This window comes from Penicillium digitatum, chromosome 1 (assembly GCF_016767815.1).
Source record: "Penicillium digitatum chromosome 1, complete sequence".
NCBI lineage: Eukaryota > Fungi > Ascomycota > Eurotiomycetes > Eurotiales > Aspergillaceae > Penicillium > Penicillium digitatum.
Genome location: NC_089384.1, coordinates 3,963,849 through 3,984,631, shown reverse-complemented (window position 1 = coordinate 3,984,631; position 20,783 = coordinate 3,963,849). Strand labels below are relative to the sequence as shown.

General features: G+C 49.4%; 8 protein-coding genes across 8 annotated transcripts; 5 read left to right on the top strand and 3 right to left on the bottom strand.

The window, feature by feature from the left end:
• Positions 1 to 279: 279 nt before the first annotated feature.
• Pdw03_3696 (Profilin) lies at positions 280 to 1,839 on the top strand (the record flags this gene model as incomplete). The annotated part of the gene is made up of 7 exons (XM_014676424.2): positions 280 to 345; positions 940 to 965; positions 1,022 to 1,077; positions 1,175 to 1,190; positions 1,296 to 1,380; positions 1,465 to 1,599; positions 1,708 to 1,839. 7 exons carry the CDS (start codon positions 280 to 282, stop codon positions 1,837 to 1,839), a joined length of 516 nt encoding a protein of 171 aa, XP_014531910.2.
• A 503-nt stretch (positions 1,840 to 2,342) lies between these two features.
• On the bottom strand, positions 2,343 to 3,036 carry Pdw03_3695 (Protein transport protein; the record flags this gene model as incomplete). Its single annotated transcript, XM_066100568.1, has 5 exons — positions 2,343 to 2,639; positions 2,689 to 2,704; positions 2,770 to 2,818; positions 2,888 to 2,914; positions 3,006 to 3,036. 5 exons carry the CDS (start codon positions 3,034 to 3,036, stop codon positions 2,343 to 2,345), a joined length of 420 nt encoding a protein of 139 aa, XP_065955968.1.
• A 942-nt stretch (positions 3,037 to 3,978) lies between these two features.
• Pdw03_3694 (YL1 nuclear, C-terminal) lies at positions 3,979 to 4,533 on the bottom strand (the record flags this gene model as incomplete). Its single annotated transcript, XM_014676426.1, has 1 exon — positions 3,979 to 4,533. The coding sequence occupies one exon, from the start codon at positions 4,531 to 4,533 to the stop codon at positions 3,979 to 3,981; it is 555 nt and encodes a 184-aa protein (XP_014531912.1).
• Positions 4,534 to 4,878: 345 nt separating this feature from the next.
• Positions 4,879 to 5,332, top strand: Pdw03_3693 (DASH complex, subunit Dad4; the record flags this gene model as incomplete). The annotated part of the gene is made up of 5 exons (XM_014676427.2): positions 4,879 to 4,881; positions 4,954 to 5,010; positions 5,065 to 5,109; positions 5,164 to 5,248; positions 5,304 to 5,332. 5 exons carry the CDS (start codon positions 4,879 to 4,881, stop codon positions 5,330 to 5,332), a joined length of 219 nt encoding a protein of 72 aa, XP_014531913.2.
• A 356-nt stretch (positions 5,333 to 5,688) lies between these two features.
• Positions 5,689 to 8,127, top strand: Pdw03_3692 (Chromatin remodeling complex subunit (Arp5), putative; the record flags this gene model as incomplete). Its single annotated transcript, XM_014676428.1, has 4 exons — positions 5,689 to 5,884; positions 5,944 to 6,264; positions 6,318 to 7,258; positions 7,321 to 8,127. The coding sequence occupies 4 exons, from the start codon at positions 5,689 to 5,691 to the stop codon at positions 8,125 to 8,127; spliced, it is 2,265 nt and encodes a 754-aa protein (XP_014531914.1).
• Positions 8,128 to 10,035: 1,908 nt separating this feature from the next.
• Pdw03_3691 (MARVEL-like domain) lies at positions 10,036 to 10,738 on the top strand (the record flags this gene model as incomplete). The annotated part of the gene is made up of 4 exons (XM_066100567.1): positions 10,036 to 10,182; positions 10,249 to 10,352; positions 10,408 to 10,530; positions 10,588 to 10,738. The coding sequence occupies 4 exons, from the start codon at positions 10,036 to 10,038 to the stop codon at positions 10,736 to 10,738; spliced, it is 525 nt and encodes a 174-aa protein (XP_065955967.1).
• Positions 10,739 to 11,371: 633 nt separating this feature from the next.
• Positions 11,372 to 15,682, bottom strand: Pdw03_3690 (Patatin-like serine hydrolase, putative; the record flags this gene model as incomplete). The annotated part of the gene is made up of 2 exons (XM_014676430.2): positions 11,372 to 15,602; positions 15,666 to 15,682. The coding sequence occupies 2 exons, from the start codon at positions 15,680 to 15,682 to the stop codon at positions 11,372 to 11,374; spliced, it is 4,248 nt and encodes a 1,415-aa protein (XP_014531916.2).
• A 1,273-nt stretch (positions 15,683 to 16,955) lies between these two features.
• On the top strand, positions 16,956 to 20,554 carry Pdw03_3689 (Vesicle-mediated transport protein (Imh1), putative; the record flags this gene model as incomplete). Its single annotated transcript, XM_066100566.1, has 4 exons — positions 16,956 to 16,964; positions 17,017 to 17,437; positions 17,491 to 20,449; positions 20,512 to 20,554. 4 exons carry the CDS (start codon positions 16,956 to 16,958, stop codon positions 20,552 to 20,554), a joined length of 3,432 nt encoding a protein of 1,143 aa, XP_065955966.1.
• Between the last annotated feature and the right edge of the window lie 229 nt (positions 20,555 to 20,783).

Below are 20,783 nucleotides of genomic sequence, written 5' to 3'. Positions count from 1 at the left end.
TACTGGCAACCAAATTCTGTTTTGGAATTTGAGGGGTGTCTCAGCGCCAATGGTGAGCCCGTGTGAGATGCTTGTTTACCGTGGGAACGAATGAGCGCAGCGGTCGCGGATTGATTAGCTCGCTACCACGTTACATAGATAGGGCCAAGCCATGCAGGAGGCGTTTCACCTGGCCAAAACTGAGACAGGGTGTTGTATTCTGCGTTTTACCCTTAAAATCAGGGGGCAATCGGCTGTGGTTGAACGGATGTCCACATTCGGTGCACGGTCACGAATGTCATGAATTCTCCGACTTCGCACTATGAGTCGCCAGTGCGATGTGCCAAGCCTGTCTCTAGTTCCACGGTATATCTGCTGTCCCAAGGTGTAGACCAAACGCTACCCGAGACAAAAGATGGATCTCCCAAATGGCGGTCAAATCAGGATTGAAGTTCAGAGATTTAGGCCCTCAGGCATTCAGGCCCTCAGGCACTCAGGCATTCAGGCACTCAGGCATTCCGGCAGAAACTGAGATGATCGACAGTACAAATGATTGAGCTGACTGGGCTGACTGGAGGTAGCGGGATTGATATGTATGTCATACATCAACCTCGACATACCCGGGAACAGAATTTGAATAGACGCCTGGGCACATTCAAAAGTTACTGTTCAGCCCCTCGGTATACCTAGCTATTATAGGACCTTCCACCGCTAGTTGGAGAATCTCCTATACACACCCAACACACCCACCACACCCTACATAGATATTAGAATGTCTTACTTCGCATTGAAAAAAATCAGATTTTCTATTCAAAATCAGCAAATGAACAAATAAATATGCAACAATCAATATAAGCTAGGTATCCCAAGTCAGTTGCAAACGGTAGGATCGTCATTTGGCGGGGTCTTCTCCCGACCGCCACAACTAATTCCCCCCACTAACTCCTCTTCTTCTCCCAGCTCTCCTTTTTCTGTATATTCAAAAGGTGTGCGCTGAAATTTCTACTTCCTCTTCTTCTCTGACCTCTAACTCGTTCAACAGAGATTCTCTCAAACTCTTTACAGTCATCATGGGCGAGCACTCAGCAATCTGGCAAAGTATGAATCACCTTGAACTGCAGACTGTACTCTGCAGGCCGACAGTTGACCCCTTGCTTCTTCGAGTCCGCTAACACGAGATTTCTTCTTGAATTAGGCTATGTCGACTCCAGGTACATCACATCGCCGCCCCTCGACCCCTGACATGACCCTCATTGTTCCCAAAACATCCCACGGTGATTATCGGAAAGAGATGCTGACACGCTTCTTTTTAACAGCCTAATGGGCTCGGGTCAATTCGACAAGGCCGGTATCCTTGCCGCTGACTTCTCCGGTGTTGAGGCTGCCTCTCCCGGATTCGCGGTAAGCTCTTGCCTGTTGTTTTTTTCCTCGTGCGGGGACAAACTTCGACACAGTTGCTGACGTTTTTGTGTTGTCGAAATCTAGCTCTCCCAGGAGGAGATTAACTCCCTGATCACCGCCTACACTTCTAGTGACCAGGCCTTTGCCAGTGGATTCTCTCTCTGCGGTGAGAAGTTCGTCACTATCCGGGCTGACGAGCGCAGTCTATACGGCAAGAAGGTAAGCATATCCGTCCCCCCTAAACCCTCAAACACCTCCTGAATTTCTGAAATGCATGATATCGTGTTCTATCCGAATATATGCTAACCTCTTTGGTCTATGACATAGGGCAAGGAGGGTGTTATCATTGCCCGTGCCTCCTCTTGCACCATCATCGCCCACCACACTGAGGCCGTCCAGACCCCCAACGCGGCCACTGTTGTCGAGAACCTTGTCGACTACCTCAACAACCCCCAGTAAACCGGAAAAAACGCGATGATAACTGAATGATATGATGAGTTGGAGGGTTTGTGAAGAATAAGAAATAAAGGAGCGTGCGACTATTTCTCTCTTAAGCCCAGCGTGCCGTTTCACTTGTCCTTCTTTTCTGGCTTTGTGACTGGATTTTTTTGCCTCGAAGGGCCACGTCGAGCTGGATATGGTTCCCATTGCACAGTTGAGGGATACGATCTGGATTGCACGGTGCACAATGTAATTTTTCTATTCTAACTTGCATATTAACTGATTACCAACTGTTGAGTTAAAGCTGGGGGATCAAGAAGGGTCATTATTAATTACAAAAGGCCGAAGGCCGTAGATGGATCATATCATGCCGTGTCACATGTATAGTACAGCGTACTTGGACATCTCCAAACATGGCGATGGGCATCTGATATCCCAGAAACGTATGCGATGAAATTCACATACCCGAAGTTTGAAATACCATCAGCGAGCATCATTGCCAAGTCTCACTTTGTGTACACTCAAACAGGAAGCTCCGCATTGCTTCTCCCACCAGCAAGCACCTCTAGCCCACGCTGGACATACGATCCTATCACGGGGACGTTGCCCGCAAATTGACCGACCGTGACAAGGAAGTCGCCAAACAGAATGAACAGCCCATAAAGTTCAATCAGGAACCCAGTCAAGGGCCAGCGGAAGAGAATGAGGAGAATACCAGCGGCGAAAGCAGCAGTGCCCTTGAGTTTTTGCCTGCGCGTGAAGAAGGCCATAGTTTTCTGGACTCCAATTATGAGGGTCAATCCGATGAGAAAGAGGACCTGATGTGGTGAGTCAAGTATAACAATCTTTTTGGAGCATGTGGCGTACATTTCCCATAGCAAGTCTGTGGAGCAGGCATTAGCATTCAATTTCCTCCAAAAAAAAAGCGAAGCATCGGAATGGGCATACAATGACCGGTCAAAGAACATCAGCACTCCTCCAAATAGGAACAAGCCTCCTAATCAGCAGGTGAATTGGTTAGATCTCGACCCAAGTGATTGGTGCTTTAGGAACGTTGAAATTGTACCTGCTGAGCAGAAGATCGCACCGATCTCTGTAGTATAGATCAGCTTATGCTCGACAGTTGCTATACATAAACAGCCATGGCAGTGAACATTATAGCTTGTAGAACGAATGCGACTGACTCTGGTTCTCTGTTAACCACATGCTAGGCATCTTTTTTATAATTTCGGATTCGACTGTTGATGGTAATTTGTGGGATCGAAGGTTGTGCAAATATTCTCGATGTAGTGTTTTAGAGCACAAGACACCTTTCACTAGACACAAGTGGTCTTTTGTTGTAGAATCGGCAAGGCAAGAGGCTAGGCAGATACGGCAGGGACAAAGCGGAGATGTGGCGTTCTTTGCGGCAGAAAATAGTGAATCTCTTATTGCAGCAGCTTTATCACTTGAAGAGTCCTCGACACAAATCAAAAAGTGACAGCAAAAACTCCCGAGGCATGTAAACGGAAAACAACTCGAAATTCACAATTCTGCCATGCAATCGGCGCCAAGTCAGGAATGGTAGGCGGTGACTTCAACGTGCTTATATCGCGCACCGATCTTTCCACCTCCAAACTTCCCTTACAGAGTCTTCTTCGTTTTACGGGCAATTGAACTAGGTCATTAATGATGTGATCACTCCATTTGCACAGATTTTCTCGATCTCAACCTTCAGCGCTAAATCTACTGGTATTGAGATATGTCGAATGAATCACAATGTTGAGCATTGCTCATGCATACTGCAACCCATTGCAGATTTTTTTTTTACATGTTTTCTGCAAATGTCACGCCGCGACGACAGTCTCTTCGGATTCTGTAACTGGTACCCTGTCCCATGGGGTGTCGGTAATAGTCTAAGTGCTTATGCACAAGGCGAAGATCAACTCATTGATCACGAATAAGCCGGAGCGTTTTCTTGAGCCTGTCTCGAAAGGGGCATGGTGGGGTGGAAAGGGCTTGACTGTGTTGGTCGTACATGACGTTTCTTGGTGATTCGTATTTGTGTGTCTAGTAGACTTGATTAGTGGAGTTCTTGCTATCCAAAGTCTATCCAAAGTCTTTCTTACATTACCCATTTGTTTGGGAATTGAAAAAAGTAGTCATCTTACCACTTCTTTACTTCAGAATGGTATGCGCCCCGCGCGCTTCCAGGTAGTTCTCAGGAACACCCTGTGCCAGAGTCCGGATTACCTTGAAGATCTCCTTGTCGTGATACCGCAGTCGGGTCTTCGGGTCGGTGTAGGGTCCGCTCAGGCCCGTAATGTCGCAGTAGTGATGGTGGTAGGCAGGGTTAAACGATGGTGCTGATTCAATGTTCGTGTAGGTGACAGCGGGCCCATTCGGGAACGTCGCCCGGGCATTCTTCTCCAAGACGAGGGTCGAGAGGTTTTGGGTGGCCTGGGACAGGTTGGGTGCCCCTTCAGCGGAGGTTTGGGTGCCATCGGTGACAGCACCCGAGGCACCCGGCGTAGTTGCACCGGAGTTGACTTGGGTTGCCATCACTGAGGCCTCCTTACGGGTGGCCTCCGAGATGATCTGCTTGAGATTCTTGTTACGCCGCTGGGAGGGTTTCCAGTGAGGGTTGCGGAAGGGCTTGCGGACATGTGAAATGTCCAGTGTATTCAACAGCTGCTGGTGAGCTTCATCGTTGGCGGGCGGTGGTGGAGGCATGGTTTTGAATATATTTCAGGTCACCGATCTGGCCAATAGCGAGGTTGCGGAGGAAGCAGCTCTGGCGAAGCTTGCTGGTGTGGGTGGATGAAAGTGTGAAGACAGGGGTGTGGATAGGTATGATCAGAGAATATTAGATTCCTAGGTTGGCAAAACTTGGTTATATAAAATAGGGTGTAAAAAGACGGATTTCAAACGGACAAGATCAGGTCCAACGTAAACACCATGCAAGTAGTGTCCCCGGACCGCGAAGTCTGTATAGCCACACGTGACCTCATCCCAATTGAGTCCAAGCAAACACCTCCACGTCCAACATTAACACAACAATTTTTCAATCTTTTAGCCATGGTATGCGGTTTTATTTCCCATTTGATAGATTTGATACGGTTTGAAAGATCCCAGATGCTAATAACTCATTAGGAAAGCCCCCACGAGCATCAGCAGACTGTGCTGCTCTCCCGCATCATCACCAACGTTGTAAGTTATGATTGGACCACATCTAAAAGACTTGCTTTGCTCATTTTCTCACAGGAGAAGCTTAATGAGGCCATTATGGTCATGAACAAGGGTCTCCAGGTAAGTTTGGGTCACCTTCATTGATATCATCATAGTAACAACTCTCGATTACAGGAAGTCAACATCCAGAACATGAATGTTGAGCTAGTCGCCCAGATGTTCAAGAATTATCAGTCGAATGTTCTCTTCCACCTTGAAGGTATACCTTATTCTATCATATATCAACGTTGAAATTCTCTACTAACGCCCTGTAGCCACAGAGAACCTCCAAGACCCATCCTAAGGAAATCTAAAGAGGAACAGTTTCCTGTAACGAAGAAACGTGTGGATGAGCCTGTACTTAGTCAATGATACCAACTTCTAAAGTCAGTAGTAGGCGCATATATGTGGTTGTAATCGTTGCATCCCTGTACTCTGCACTCCATCCAAGCGATAGTGATAGCCTCCAATCTTGGCGGTCCAACTCCGCCAAACCTCATCAACCGCGTTTGTGCCGTTTGCCTCTTTGTCAATCCGCTGCCCTTTCCACAGGCTCATTGGTTTCCTCCTAATAGGACCTCATTTCCCATGCAGTGAGCCCTTGTCGCCATCTACGATCTCTGATCTCAATTGCTCCTGGTTTCCGGAGCGCAGCCCGCCATGACGATAACCTCCGTACACACTCTTCTACCAGCTCGCATTGCATCCAATGTCACCGAGACACGAATTGAGAAGCCCCCTCCACAACTCCACGGTGTACAAGACTTTCCATTCAAGGGGTATCATCCTCCGCAACCCGAGGGATACCAGCAGAGCCAGGCCCATCCGGACACCAATGCTATCGTCATCGATAATGGTAAGTAATTTCAAACAGTTTGCGATTTAACCCTGCTAATACATTTGTTTCACGCGCAGGCTCTCACCTGGTCAAGGCTGGTTGGTCTTTTGACAAAAACCCCCGATTCGCCATACCCCCCGTCATGAGCCGATACCGTGATCGCAAGCTCAACCGCCAGTGCCAATTTATCGGATACGATGCCTACGTCGATGCAACGACGAGAGGACAGTTGCGCAATGGTTTTGACCCCGGTTCAAGTGTTGTCGGTAACTGGGATGTCATGGAAGGCGTGTTAGACTACTTGTTCCTCAAGCTGGGCGTGGACGGTGCAAATGGGGGCGTCGGCCGCCCGATCTTGATGACGGAGCCAATCGCTAATATGGCATATTCAAGGAAGAGTGGGTATCTGACGGTTCCAAAGCCAGTATGGTGATTGCTGACACTCCTTTAGTGATGAACGAGATCCTCTTCGAATGCTACTCTGCGCCGTCTGTGGCTTATGGTGTCGATTCCCTCTTCTCCTATCGCTATAATGGTGGAACGGACGGTTTGATTGTGGACTCAGCGCATACGTCCACTCATGTCATTCCGGTCATGAACTCGAAACCCATGTTTTCCAACAGCACTCGTCTCAACTGGGGTGGCCTACAGAGCGCCGAATACCTGATGAAGCTCTTGAAGCTGAAATACCCAACCTTCCCGACTCGGTTGACGGACGCACAGATGGAGGAATTGGTCCATAAGCACTGTTATGTCTCACAAGACTACGATCGCGAGTTGAGTGGGTTTCTCGACTGGACAGGACTAGAGGACCGTGACCGCGTCATCCAGTACCCGTTCACAGAGCATATTGTGCAGGAGAAGACTGAAGAAGAGCTCGCGCGGATTGCGGAGCGCAAAAAGGAGAGCGGTCGACGCCTACAAGAGCAGGCCGCAAGGATGCGACTTGAGAAACTAGTGAAGAAGGAGCAAGAGCTGGAATACTGGAAAGACTTGCAGAGTAATCTAGCCAACGAAACTAAGAAGGAGATTCGTCGCATTCTGGAAGCCGAGGATTTGAAAGATGAGGCTGCGCTTGAAAAGTTGATTCGCGAGCTGGAAAAGTCTATCAAACGCTCACGCAACAAGGATTTAGGTATCGAAGAAACTGAGGAGCAGCCTGAGGAAATGACTTTCCCCATGCTCGATATCCCTGATGACCAACTGGATGAGGCCGGATTGAAGGAAAAGCGACACCAACGTCTCATGAAGTCCAACTTCGATGCCAGACTGCGTGCCAAAGAAGAGAAGGAGCGCGAAAAAGCTCGTATTGAGGAGGAGGAGCGTCTAGACCGTGAGACGCGTGAGAATGATTTCGAAAACTGGATTGCAAAGCGCCGCAACAATCGCCAGGTATGTTGGCCTGATGTGACACCTGATGTGACAATATAAATTCCCGTGCTAATAATCCTCAGGGCATTCTACAAAAAATCAAAGACCGAGACCGCTTCACGGCCGACCTAGGAAACCGCAAATCCCTGGCCAGTCAGATGCGCATGAAGACGCTCGCCAACCTAGCATCCGACGGTCCTAAGAAACGCCGCCGTGGCGGGGACGACGATGACTTTGGTGCTAATGATGAAGACTGGGGTGTTTACCGCACTGTAGCTGTTGGCGAGGGCAGTGACGATGAAGAGGAGGAGGATCTCAACGGAATGCTCAACTCTGTAGAGAAAGAGCTCCTCGAGTACGATCCCGAATTCAACGAGAGCAACACTTTCGCCGCACAGTCCGACTGGACAAAAAGTCTTGTGCATGCCTTCCTTCGTGGGCCCTGGCCTTTCGACCCGGAAAGCCAGCGGGAGGCACACCAACTGCATCTGAACGTCGAGCGCATCCGTGTGCCTGAGGTTGTGTTCAAACCGTCCATTGCTGGCCTCGACCAGGCTGGTCTGATCGAGATCGCGGCCGATATCATTAATCAACGCTTTTCCAGCCCAGCAGATCAGTCCCTTCTTTTGAAGGATGTGTTCTTGACTGGAGGAAATACGTTGTTCACTGGCTTCGATGAACGCTTCCGTAAGGAAGTCCGCGGATTCCTGCCCATCGATGCAACACTGAATGTACGCAAGGCGTCAGATCCAGTCTTTGATGCTTGGAAGGGCGCGGCACAGTGGGCTTCTGGTGGCGACCTGGCTCGATCCTCAGTCACGCGGCAAGAGTACCTGGAGAAGGGCAGCGAATACATCAAGGAGCATGAACTTGGCAATGCTTCATGGTGAGTTGAAAAAAGCGATTTCCGAGAACACCTGCTTGGGCGCACTGGAGTCAAAAGGTCTGCTTATTTCCGGCGTGGTATAAGGCATGTTTTTTTCGATACTAAAAAAGATGTTATTGCGGAGCTTGCAGAGCTCGGTGGTAGCGAAATATGACATGATCAGCCCTACGTATGAATAACTACACCTACTTATGTTAATAGACCCTGTGTCAGGGCTTGTCTTGCCTTCAATGAGCATCCATATTTCCCTTTGACCACTCTCGCTACTACTATATCTCATATCCTACACTCTTCTCTTTTGTGCCTCATCTCACAATTTTCTCAAACTCTCCCATCTCTCTGCTTTCCCCCTATTTTACCCAATCCGATCTCCCAGTCCAACACTCGTTTAAATATGATGGCCAGAGCAGAAACCCCAGGGGTTGATACGGGCGACAACTCAGGCCAGGACAAGTAGATGCTGTGAATGAAGCCGAACACGCAGCAAACTCCGCAAGCTACTGCAGGGCATGTTGGCTCTGTTCGTGAGAAATTTCCCTGGAGGTAGGATCAAGCATTCTTTTCCAAATTCAGGACGACAGCGGATACATCAACGGTGGTCTGTTTAGCATCTCTGCAGCCGGCACTCTCCCAAACAAACCTGGGTTTTGTATACATCTTAATAGCAAGGGTCCCAAACAAGTCATTTTCCAGAGTAGGACGTGCTCCCGATTTCTATCAATGTGCTGTGCTTTAAGTTGGGGGTCCAAGACTTCTACCTGCATGGCCTCTGGGGTGATTCACGTTAGGCTGGTTTGAGGTCAAAGGTAACTGTAGCCAAGTTAAAACCATTGGAAATGGGTTCTTCTTCCACTGACCAGTTAAAAAGTAACCGCTTTGGTCTTTTGTTCTCGGCCGTGTCGGGACATTCTTGTAGACTAGTCCACCCACAACATGATCAGAGGACAACAATGTTGTACGGGCGAATTTGATCTATCACACAACACTGTGGTGTGCCCATAACTACTTCATAGCATCCTTTGCATTCTAATAGCCCTCACACAATAGAACTACATTGTATCTCCCTTGGACATTGTAAATGCTCAAAGTCCAAGTGAAGGGATGTGACAATCCCCGAATCAACCCGAGTGCATCGAAAAAAGCTTTATAGATGCTGAAGATATCTTTGATCATGGCCCCTGCAGGGAGAACCCCGCTATTGGGTGATGCTGCAGTGTATACGGAGTAGTCATGTTGTTCTCGTCGGGGGTTATGCACTGGTGGTGCAATCCACCCATCCTCGCTCTGATTGGCACTTGGTAACTGTCATATCACGACGTTAACCAGACGTTGGATAATCTTCCGCAAGCTACCGACTGGTTTTTTTGTTTGTCGTTATTCGCTTTCTTCAGGTAAACCTTGGGTTTGATTTGGGCCATCTCCGTGGGTGTAAGAATTTGACATTGTCAATCCTCCAACCTCGCATAGAACAGAAGTAGATCGAACTCAGTGCATGACAGTTGAAATAATAAGCACAGTCTCCAATTGTGGAAGAGTAGGCGGCGTCAAATTGGGATCTGGCCCAGACAGGGTTGGTTCTGACTCCATGCAGAGGCCATCATGACGCACCTGGGGAATTCTTGCTTTTCGTCCTTGCCGGCCCTGGCCCTGACCCTAGACTATTATGAACCTTGCTGCATTGTACTTGGCGTCTTGTTTGCTTTGTTACTGATAGTTCGATGGAACCAGTGATGTTGGGGTGATCGATTCGGAGATATAAAATCATGCTCTCTGCTGTTCTGCTGTGGAAGCTGATTCCTTTTTCCTTGCTCGGATTTTCTATATTTCTTGATATCCTAAGAGCGTGTCATACCCTGCCTTGTTGTACCCCCTTTCACTTTTTGTATACTTCTCAGTTCGTCTACTACATGCAATGGGCTTCTCGACAACCCTTGCTCGTCCATTACAGCTGGTTACTCGCACCATGCAGTGGAGTAGTGCTGTCATTGTTATGGGTCTAACCTCGTTCTTCATCAATCACGGTCCCCGTGGCCAGCACACCATCTACCAGGAAGTCATTGTATGTTACTAGAGCTCTTCTAGATTGACGAGTTACCCCAGAGCCCTATAATCTAAGCAATCATAGGCTGTCCTCTCAGTCGTGTTCTTCCTTCCGGCTTTAATTTCCCCATTTTTGCCCTCTTCGTTGGGCAGATTCGTGCTCGCTATCGATGTCGTTTTCTCCTACCTGTAGGTCAACATTCAAATATCTTACCCACATCAGAGTCTCTGATATCCTTTCTAGATGGTTGACTGCATTTATATTCTCTGCACAAGACTATAGCACGAGACGGTGCTATAATGCTATCCCTGCGGGCCTCAAATGCAAGCGCAAGAGAGCCAATGAAGCTTTCATCTTCCTAGTTTTGTCTGTTGCCTTAGTCTCCCAGCTACTGTGAATTGATGAAAACTAACATTATTGTAGTATCTTCACCTTCTGCGGCATGTTCCTGGAAGTCGCTGCCCTCTGGGCTAATCGTAGGGAAAACACCACCCCTCGCACCGAGGACGATAAAGTCAACTCTGGAACCCGTCCACCTCTTGATGCGCCTGCAGCTCCTGCTGGAACTGTCTGACAACTATACCGGCTGCATTCCTGAGCATCTGCTATCTCTTGACGCGGTCAAAGGTTGTAGACATCTAATTTGCTGGGACGGTCAGGAAACCACTTTGGATTTTGGATTTCTTTGTGTGTTCCTTTTTCAGTTTTATCATAATGAACTTTGGCAGGGACTAGTTTGAACATATGTTACTATGAGTGATGAGAGCAGGGTGAAGTTCATATCTGATGGATAGTACTGTCTACATCCGTCGCGGACGTGGGGATACATTCTTACTGCAACGGCCTCTTTATTCTTAATATATTAATCAATCAGTTACTTTATACTAGGCTTGAAAACTTGGGGTGTTTGATATAGTGGTTGCCTTTCCCCGTCTTCGATCAAGATTTCCAAGATTGTTTGTCTACTTGTATACTTAAAATGGCTTAAATGGCCTGACTACCAAAACTGAAATAGAGACCTTGGAAGGAAATGTCATATGACTGCCAGCAAAGCTGTATTTCTAATTTCTGGCTATTTTCAGTATACACTGAATGGACATGTTCAATGAGAGAAGCCACTAAATCGGCATCTTGCGCAAGAAGAGGTGCCAGCACAAAGCAGAGGAGATCGCATGCAGGGCTGAGGCGAAGGGTAATGTGGAAACAGTTAAATGCTTGCTCGGCGAGGAGCCATCGTTCGCTGCAGCTTGCGCTTTTCCTCGGTTTCTTCCGGGATGGGCAGTGAGCCCTCGCTCTTCAAACGGTCGAGAAATTCCTTTCCATATGCGTAGCCGACTTGGTAGATCTCGTCGAATTTGCCGAATTCCAGGGTACCGTATGGGTCGATAGGAGGACGCATGTACAGACAGCCAGGAGTGTTCTTTGCACGTTCAAGATTGTCGAAGGATGAGACATACGCCAGTCGTGCTTGTATTTCGGAAAGTGTAGGTGGGTTCGGGAGTGAAGAGAAGGGGTTCCACCGGTTGAACACTGACCAGAATCCTGACAAAGAGTCTCCGAATCCCTGGGGCGTGGTGTCGTCGATAGACCCAACATCGATTGCAAATATGACATCCGCTCCAAGACTTTTCATGTGTGCTACAGTGAGATTGTCGATGTAACCACCATCCAAGAGCATGCTGCCTTCGTCGCAGATAGGAGGCATCAGGCCGGCCAACGACATCGAGGCCCGAACGTATCGCCACACGTAACCAGACGAATGATACTCAATTCGAGATCGGCTGATGTTGGTTGTGTTGCAGTAGAACTCCAACCAGAAATCTTCGATTTGGCTGTCTCCAAAAGTCTTGAAAATCCCGCGGTTGAACTCATGACCTGTGGTATAGGAAACAGTGGGATAGGTCAAGTCCAATGCAAACCGCCACATACTCCCCATACGCCCAGAGAACTTCTTGGCTCGCCCGTACATAGGCACAACATCAGCGTCACGCGCGTACAGAGCTCCAATGAAAGAACCAATCGATGTGCCACCGATGATATCGATTGGGATTCCAGCCTCCTCGAGCGCTTTAATGACACCAACTTGCGAAATGCCACGCGCTCCACCACCGCCCAGTACAAGACCAACAGACTTGCCACACAAACGTCGAGCCAGACGATGGAAATCACCCTTAAAAGGGGTTTGTGGGGAGTAGAGTGGGGTTTGCTGTGCACGCCGGGACGTATATTTTTGAATTTCGGCTTGCAAGATTTGCACGCGCTGCTTCAACACAGTTCCGAATTTCTTACTCGGCGGGTGCGAAGCCTCTGTGGTCGAGCGGAAGGCCATTTGAATGTGGTGATGGCCACCGTTGATCCACACCCGGTTCTTGAGCCATTCCCGAGTGAGGCCAGGTGAACAGTATCGTTCCGCGTGCAAAAGAACTAGTTCTTTACGAGCAGTAGTCTTCATACCCAGCAAGAACCGCTCATATTCTCCAATTCTGGGGGAAGATTCTGCGAGGCCTACCAACAGAATAGAGTCAGCTTGCGCGATGCAAGTCTGGGTCCACGGTGCGTTCACGTTAGTGTCAGCGATGTACAAGACCATTCCGAATTTTTCTTCAAGGTCGGCCAGGTATTGCGAAAGCTTAAGCTTCCCCATCTTGCTAAAGGCATGGCGACCCAAGTGGTTCAGAATCGTTGCTTGGTTGAGTGATGTGACACCTCTGGTCACACCAATTTGGTGCAACGCCTGTAAGAGTCTATGCCCAAATTCCACCACCGGGACGCCAGCCATGACCGGAAGAATTGCCACAGTGCGAAGATTGACTGTTGATGTTGCAGTCTGAATTCCGCCAGCATGTCTCTGTTCAATCCCATTTTCAGAAAGTGGATGCTCGACTAAATCACGCATTCGCTGGGCAATAAGTTTAGATATCTGAATGGTAATTCCCGGATGTTCCTGGGCAAGACTGTTGAAAAGAGACCGGGGGAACTTGGCTAATTCCGTTTCACGAATAGCATGCAACGTAGAGGGTCTTGTGGATTCAGTCATGACTTCAAGTTCGCCAACACTTTCTCCCTGGCCGTGTTCGCCAATGACGGTAATCTTGCCGTTTGATCCCTCAAGTACAGACCGCAGACGACCGTTCAGAACAAGATAAATCGCATCGCTTTCATCCCCTTGGTGATAAATCACCTGTCCGGCGCTGACCTGCACCCACTCTAGCGCAAAATCAATGTGAAGCAGCAAACGCGGCAGCAGTCTTGTCAACCGCTTTGCCAGTGTTAACAGAGCAGTTGGGTGTCTATCTGCGATTCTCTCGAGGGAAGCACGGGGAAAGAATCCAACGTAGACATCCGTCTTGGCCACAACATCTGTGTACGAACGGAACGATGCAAGCGCACCTACATACCCTTGAATGCCACCAGGTTTGATCAGGTGTAGCGATTTGCGGGACTGGGTCTTCCGTCGAGGGTCATTGCCGCCTGCTGGGCCAGGGGCGCGCGACGATGCTGTCGTTGTTCGTCTCAGCCTCGGGAACAGCTCCTCTTGCGTTTGTGAGACAGATCCATGAGATGGCCCAACAAGGGTGTTCTCACGTTCAGTTACCGGAATACCCACGTCCAAAAATCCATCAATCACGTAGTAGAGACCTGGATGGCGCTCACCCTGTTCCACCAAAACCGAGCCTTGTGGAAAGTAGACTACTTCAATGTCATTGAGGAGGTCTTCCCGGAGGTTGACGACTGGCGAAGTCCCCCCTGCGCTCGTCACTGACATGGAGGACATCATGGATTCGGATTCGCCATCACCGGACCCTTCGAAGGGGTCCATAAAGCCAAATGCGTTGGAGAACACTGCCTTCTGGCGGCGGTTATCGTAGGAGAGAAGTCTCGGCGACGCGTCGCCAGAGTTACTGCTCTTGCGCAGATTATCGCGTGCATCTTCGGTGAGCCCAATACCCTTCATGATACAGTTCAAGATCGACTCGCGGAAGATAGCATCCTCGTCCACTGACTCATTTCGCTGGAAAGTTGAGGGCAGGCCATTGATTGCAGCGGTGGATACAAATTGAGGTTGCTCCCGCTCAGTTAGAGGGGTCTGAAGGCGAGGTGCCAAATGATCATGTCGCGGTCCAAACCGGGACAATTGTATTGTCGATAGCAGATCACCAGGACTGACGCCAGCCAATTCCCTGTCAATGAGTGCCGGTGGTGCCTTTTGTGGGCTTAGGGGTGTGAGAGAACGCTCGCTGGCCACCTTTGCTTGTAAAAAGGCTTCCTTTCTGAGGGTACTGCTCGAGTGTCCTCTGCGGCCAACAGAAGGATTATGAAGAGCAATCCCTTTTCTAATTTCTTCCGGTCCCAATCGCTCTCGCTCTCGCGTGAATTTGTCCTTCAGGCGGTCTAAAGCACTTCCCCGAAGATCATTCGGGAGGTCCCAAGAGGTGAATTTAGACATCTGCCGTTCTATTCCCAAAACATCGCTAGTCAGGCCCAAATAAGAATGCGCTGTGGCAAATGTGACCCGCTGGAGACGTGTCAGGATAACCTGGACAATGTGCGACGTTGCCCGTGGGTAGACTCTGGTCAAACGGCGGAATGCGCTCGCAGGGATGATAGCAATCGTTGTGTCAACTGTAGCCCGTGCTACAATATCTGGGTGTACCGACTTCCGCCGTTTTTTTTGGGCATTTTGCTTAGTCTCGGCCTGTGAGGTCTGGCCAGGGTCCTGTCGGGGCAAGGTATGGCTCTCTCCGAGGTTCAGTGGAGGCACTGGTGGCAAGGTGTCGGCAGATCCCCGGGCTGCAGTGCTCAAGGTCGCGGTATCTCTGACGGTAGACCCAGGACTGACAGGGAAGGTATCAGGCACATTATTCTGGCCAGTGGTAGGACTGGACATACTGGAGCTGTAACTCCGTGAGTTACGAAGCTCAATATCCTCTGTGAACAGCTGAAGGATAGAAAACAAAGACGACATCGAAGCGCCATTCTTTACTTCAGTAAGAAGCTGATAGCCCTGTCGGTTGTGAATGTTCCGGTCATCTTCGTCTGAGGAGGCATCGTCCATATAGAGACTCTCTTGTGAGCCTGGCTTTCCTTCACGTGCTGATTTCACAAAGATCTGGACCAGCCCATCTACAACCATGCAGAAGCCCTTCTCCTCCTCCAGCATGAGCGTCTCTCCCGCGATCAGCTTCCTGGTCTGCATCGTCCGGGTCAGCTCGTGGAAGACGGGTCGTTCGAGGTAGCCAAAGACTTTGATCGCACTGAGAAATTCATCGAGATAGTTGGCAAGCCCTGGTTTTGAATCCCCTTCCTGGCTATCTGGGAACAAATCGACCTGTGCTTCTTTGCGTTGAGGCTCCGGGGGCAGGCGACTGTACGTATTGAGGTACCGGTAACGGATGAACCAGCTGACGGTCGATGCTAGGGCAAGGAAGATTAACATTCTACGGGTCATGATTGATTAGCAAGAGTCAAGGATTCAATTTAGGAACAAGAGCAAGGCCTACATGGTGGTGAAATTCATGGTGAAGGTCAAGCTCATAGAGAAGAGCGTGAAGAGCCATGTGGGCAGCGTTATAGTCGAGAATGTGATTATCGAGTAGAGAACGCTTGGAAGGGTCTGGAAGACAAGGGTAAACACCCAACCGATCCACCCCGCCATAATTGAGGGAGCTGGAGGGGACGGTGGGGGTTGGGAGATATAAGCGCTAGAAGCGAGGGGATTAATAGAGGTTGAAGTTGGAGCCGTTAGACTGAGGGCGAGTGATGAGGCCAGGCCAGCCATGTTAACCACATGCAAGATTGGGGAGCTCCGCTTGGTGTTCCGGGTCTAAGCTTGAGACTAACTCGGGTTGACTTAGATCAATGCAGAGGTGAACCCAACCGTGGGCCCGTTAGGCCTAAAGATTGGAAGCATCACTAGACGGTGTGGGTGTAGGGTGGAATATGAAGTTTAGGTGAGATGGATCAGAGAGGGATAGAGTTGTTCCAAGTCTGTGACTTTACAACATACGTTTCAAATCCGAGGCGGAATGTGAATCCTGTCTATGCCAACTACTCCGTACAATTTCAGTTTTTAAAAAAACACTCACTCTGTTTTTCAATTCTCAAACTAGTATTCTATAATTAACCCGATCGGTTCTATACTTCCACGAACCCTATGATCCCTATGATCCCCATGATTCTATCGAAACATCCTTATCACAGGCCAATCCACAGTGATGTAATTGTTTACAATCTTCCAAGCCTTGGGAGTCCACATAGTAGCAACACAACTTTGAGAGACTTGCAGAATCAGAATCGAAGATAAATCTGGAAGGTACTCAATTCTCCTCCAGCTTCCGCCATCAACAATTTGTCAAACCCTCATTTGATGTAATCTCAACAACATGGAGCCCTTTCTCGCAGGAAAGTATGGATTGCTCTGGACAGAAAAAATTTACATATTTATGCATATATATATGCAACGTTGCGTTTGGTGAATGGTGGATTCAACTAAAAAAAGAACAGCAAGAACAGCAAACTGAATAAGAGACACTGGACATGATTATTCTAAAATCCAACATCAATTGTTAATAAGATATAATAGTAGTTTTCAAGTCTCCAACACAAAGAGACCAGTCGAAACTGACCTTCCACATGGGATTCCGCCTTGGCCACACTGCCGACCTTGGAAACCAATGCTCCCCCTCACTTCCCTTTGCCCACTGCTATTCTTTTTATTTTTGGTAAACGCCTTTGCCAGTGGCCTTGAGTTTCTACATTCTATTGTCGTCTGGGTTCTCAGAACCGCGGCAATGTTTCAAGTACCTACTCGCCCTTTGGATGATGCGCCTTCCTAACTAACACTCATCACAGCGGCTCCGCGACGCCATCGACTCTCGCATTGCAGAGGAACAAGCACGTCAAAAGTCCGCCCAAGATAATATCGAGCGCTCCAACTCCGCTCGCCGTCCTCCTGGACGCAACCAGTCCCCGAATCGGCGCTCCCGTCCGCGACGCAACACTGGCACCCCCATTCGAGGGCCCGACCCTAAGGAGTTTGAGGCTGAATTTACCATCGGTGACGATGAATCCAGCAGGTCCGGTACTCCTCAAGCTGATATACCAGAGGGTGCCCCAGAAGTAAACACCTCTAACGAGGGAGAGAGTGAGATGGTCGAAGGCAAACCGGCGGAGACGCCCGAGAATGAGACAGGGCAGGAGACCATGGCTGTGCTTTCCCCTGAGGTTCGCGCGAAGCTCCGACGACTTGATAAGCTGGAGTCCCGATACCATGGTATGCATCTGCCCGACCAGACTGTAGGGCACAAGACTTACCGTGCACATTAGAATTGCTCAAGGCCTACCGCACCGCTCACTCGCGCGTTCTATCGATCGAACCCTTTGAAGCCACTTTGCGCGAGAACACCCCGCTTACATCGATCGCCGAACCTAAAGCTTTCACGGAATACCTTAATCAATCAACATTGAAAAGCGACATGGTTATGGAAGAGCTGAAGCGCGTCACTGAAGAAAGGGAAGAATTCAGAAAGAAGTTCGAAGTGGCCCAGCAGGCTGCCAAGGAGGCTTTGGATGAGGTTACTGGTCTCAAAAACGAGAAACCCCAGACTGCGACAACCAAGGGGACAGACGGAACTGGGGAACAGGCCGGCGAAGAGTTCTTTTCGTTTGATAATGAAGTTCCCCGCTTGGAAGGAGAACTTAAAGAGAAGCAAGAAGAGGTTGAGAGCCTAAAAATCGAAGTCGAAAAGCTCAAGCGCGATATGTCTGTCACCCGCGAGTCAACTGAAAGCTTGGTGCAGAACTTGGAGACAGCCAGCCGGGAGCTCGTTGAGCTGCGCGAAACCAAAGACAATTTGGATGCTGAGATTAAGACTCTGCAAACCTCTAAGAAGGCCGATATCGATGACCTGAAGGCGAAGCTAACAACTGCGGAATCCTCTCTCAAATCAACCACATCTGAGGTTGAGAAGCTCAACTCTCAGCTCAAGGAGAAGACTGAGGAAATCGACCAGCTCCAGAAACAGGCATCCGAAAGAACCGAGTCCGATTCGGACCTAGCTGCTGAGTTGGAGATGACCAAGGAGGAAAAGAAATCCGACGAGAAAAAGCTCGTTGTGCTTCAGGGCTTAGTTGATGGTCTCCGATCTCAGCTTAAGGACACCGAATCTACTATCTTGGAACTGAAGACTGAGATCGAAGAGAGGTGCGAACATTCTGCTAAACTACAAGATATCTATGAGTTTGTGAATGAAAATTTGAAAGAGAACAGGGCATGGGTGTCTGCTAGGGAAAAAGTCTTCGCTGGAGAGCTAGCTGACTTCAATGAGGTTGCCAAAACCCTGGCAGCGGTCGATGAAAAGCCCACTTCGACTGTCCCCGCTCCTGCTCCTGCTCCCGCCCAAGGAGAGACACAGCCTGCTCAAGCTACTGGCGGTGGCGGTAGTGGAGGAAAGAAGAAGAACAAGAAGAAGAAGAAGAGCGGCAAAGCGGAGGAACCTATTAAGCCGGCTGATGCGGCTCCTGCAGAGCTATCACCCACAGAGGCGCCTGCCCCAGCTACCAAAGAGCTGGATGAACTCAAAGAAAAGATCGAAACCCTCACCCAACAACTGTATGAAAAGCAGGCCGCCATTGACCGTCTCAGTTCTAAGCTGAAAGGCGAGGACAACTTGAAGGAGGAGATTGAGTCCCTTCGTGATGACCTTGTCAACATCGGCCAGGAGCATGTGGCAGCCAAAGACAAAATCAAGGAGCTTTCAGCAGAAAAGACTTCTCTTGAAGAAACCATTGGCAAGCTAGAGAAGGAATTGGTGGATCTTCGCACTAGTAGCGCTTTGACTTCAGCTGACTCGGAGAAGGCGCACGCCTCACTCAAAGAGGAATTCGATAACCTCAAGGTCCGCTCTGTTGCCTTGGAGACTGATATTTCTGCCGCCCAGCAGCTGGCTGCCACTCGATTCAAAGATCTTACAGACCTCCGTGAAACTCTTCAGAAGGTTCAACCCGAATTGCGGAGCCTACGTGCCGAGTCTTCGGAGTTGAAGACCCTGAAAGAAACCCTCACTAGCAAAAACTCCGATTTAAAGGCCCTTGAGGGCAAGCATGAGGATCTGCGTGCTGAGCTGAAGACCTTCAAGTCGAAGGTCTCAGAGCGTGACGCAGAAGTGGGTGCCCTCAACAAGAAGATCCGACAAGAGACTGACAGCCGAATGAAGGCTGAGGAGTATCTTAGTGTCACCCAATCTAACCTGCGTTCTGCCGAGAGCAAAAGGCAAGATGCCATCAATGCCAGAGACAAGACTGCAGGCGACCTCTCCAAGGCCCAAGACGGGTTGAAGAATGCTCGTATTAAGATGCGGGAGATGGACGAACAGATTTCTCAATTGAACAAGGAACTCGCAAGCCTCCGAGACGAAATCCAGCTAAAGACAGCTCAGCACAGCAGCGCCCAGGGCTTATTAAATAGCATGCGTGACCAGACCACGGAAGTTGCAATGCAAATGAAGGAGGCACGTGAGCGATGCGAGAGCCTGGATGAAGAACTGGCGGACGCTCACCGTCTGCTGAGCGAGCGAACCCGCGAAGGCGAGACCATGCGCCGTCTGCTAAATGATATTGAGGGCCGTTCAGAGTCCAAGGTCAGAGACTTTAAGGAACGCATGGAGGCTGCTATCGAAGAGCGAGACCGTGCTGAAGATGAAGCCAGCACCCAAGGCCGTCGCCGTGCCCGCGAGATGGAAGAACTCAAGGGTAAGGTCCGTGAAGCTGAGCGCGCCCTGCGCACGGCAGAGCAGGACAAGGAGGAGCTTGAACAGTCTCAAAAGGACTGGCGCCGCCGTCGTGATGAGCTCGAATTATTATCTGAAAAGTCATCACGGGAAGTGACCGAGGTTCGGCAGGCCATGGCTGGTCTGCGCGATGCTCTCGACGCAAGTGAGAAGCAAGTTCGTGATCTCGAGAAGGACAAGGCAGAGCTTCGTCGTTCAGTGGAAGAGACAAACAACCGACTGGAGAAGCTTCGAAAATCCCACAAGACACTCGGGGAGGACGTCCGCCTACGTGGCTCCCCGTCCGGTCGACAATCCTCGCGGTCATCTATGGATTCAGGCTCTCGCCGGGCAGCCGCATCTCCTGGTAAGAGCGAGACTCCTCTCGGCCCACCCAGCAATGCATCCATTGACTTCATGTACTTGAAAAATGTTCTTCTCCAATTTTTGGAACAGAGGGACAAGAACTATCAGAAGCAGCTGATCCCTGTTCTGGGAATGTTGCTCCATTTCGATCGGTGAGTATCCTACGGAACTTTTCTCTTCAACAAGGGTCACTAACCAACATAAACCAACACAGCACCGATGAGCAAAAGTGGATGTCAGCCATCATGTCCAAATAATTGGCGTTTATACCCATGGGCGTGGATTGCATATCCAAGTCCTTTGCTCTGTACAATATCACTCCGTAGAGATAGTACAATCTCCTTCTATTAGAGTGAAAAAAAAACACTGTTCAGTTCAACGATGTCATTTATGCCTATCAAGACAGCATTGAGATCTAGCATTCCGTTGAAGACAGTTGAAAATCCATGTTAACCAAAGCAGAATGTCACATCTAAACAGAATCGG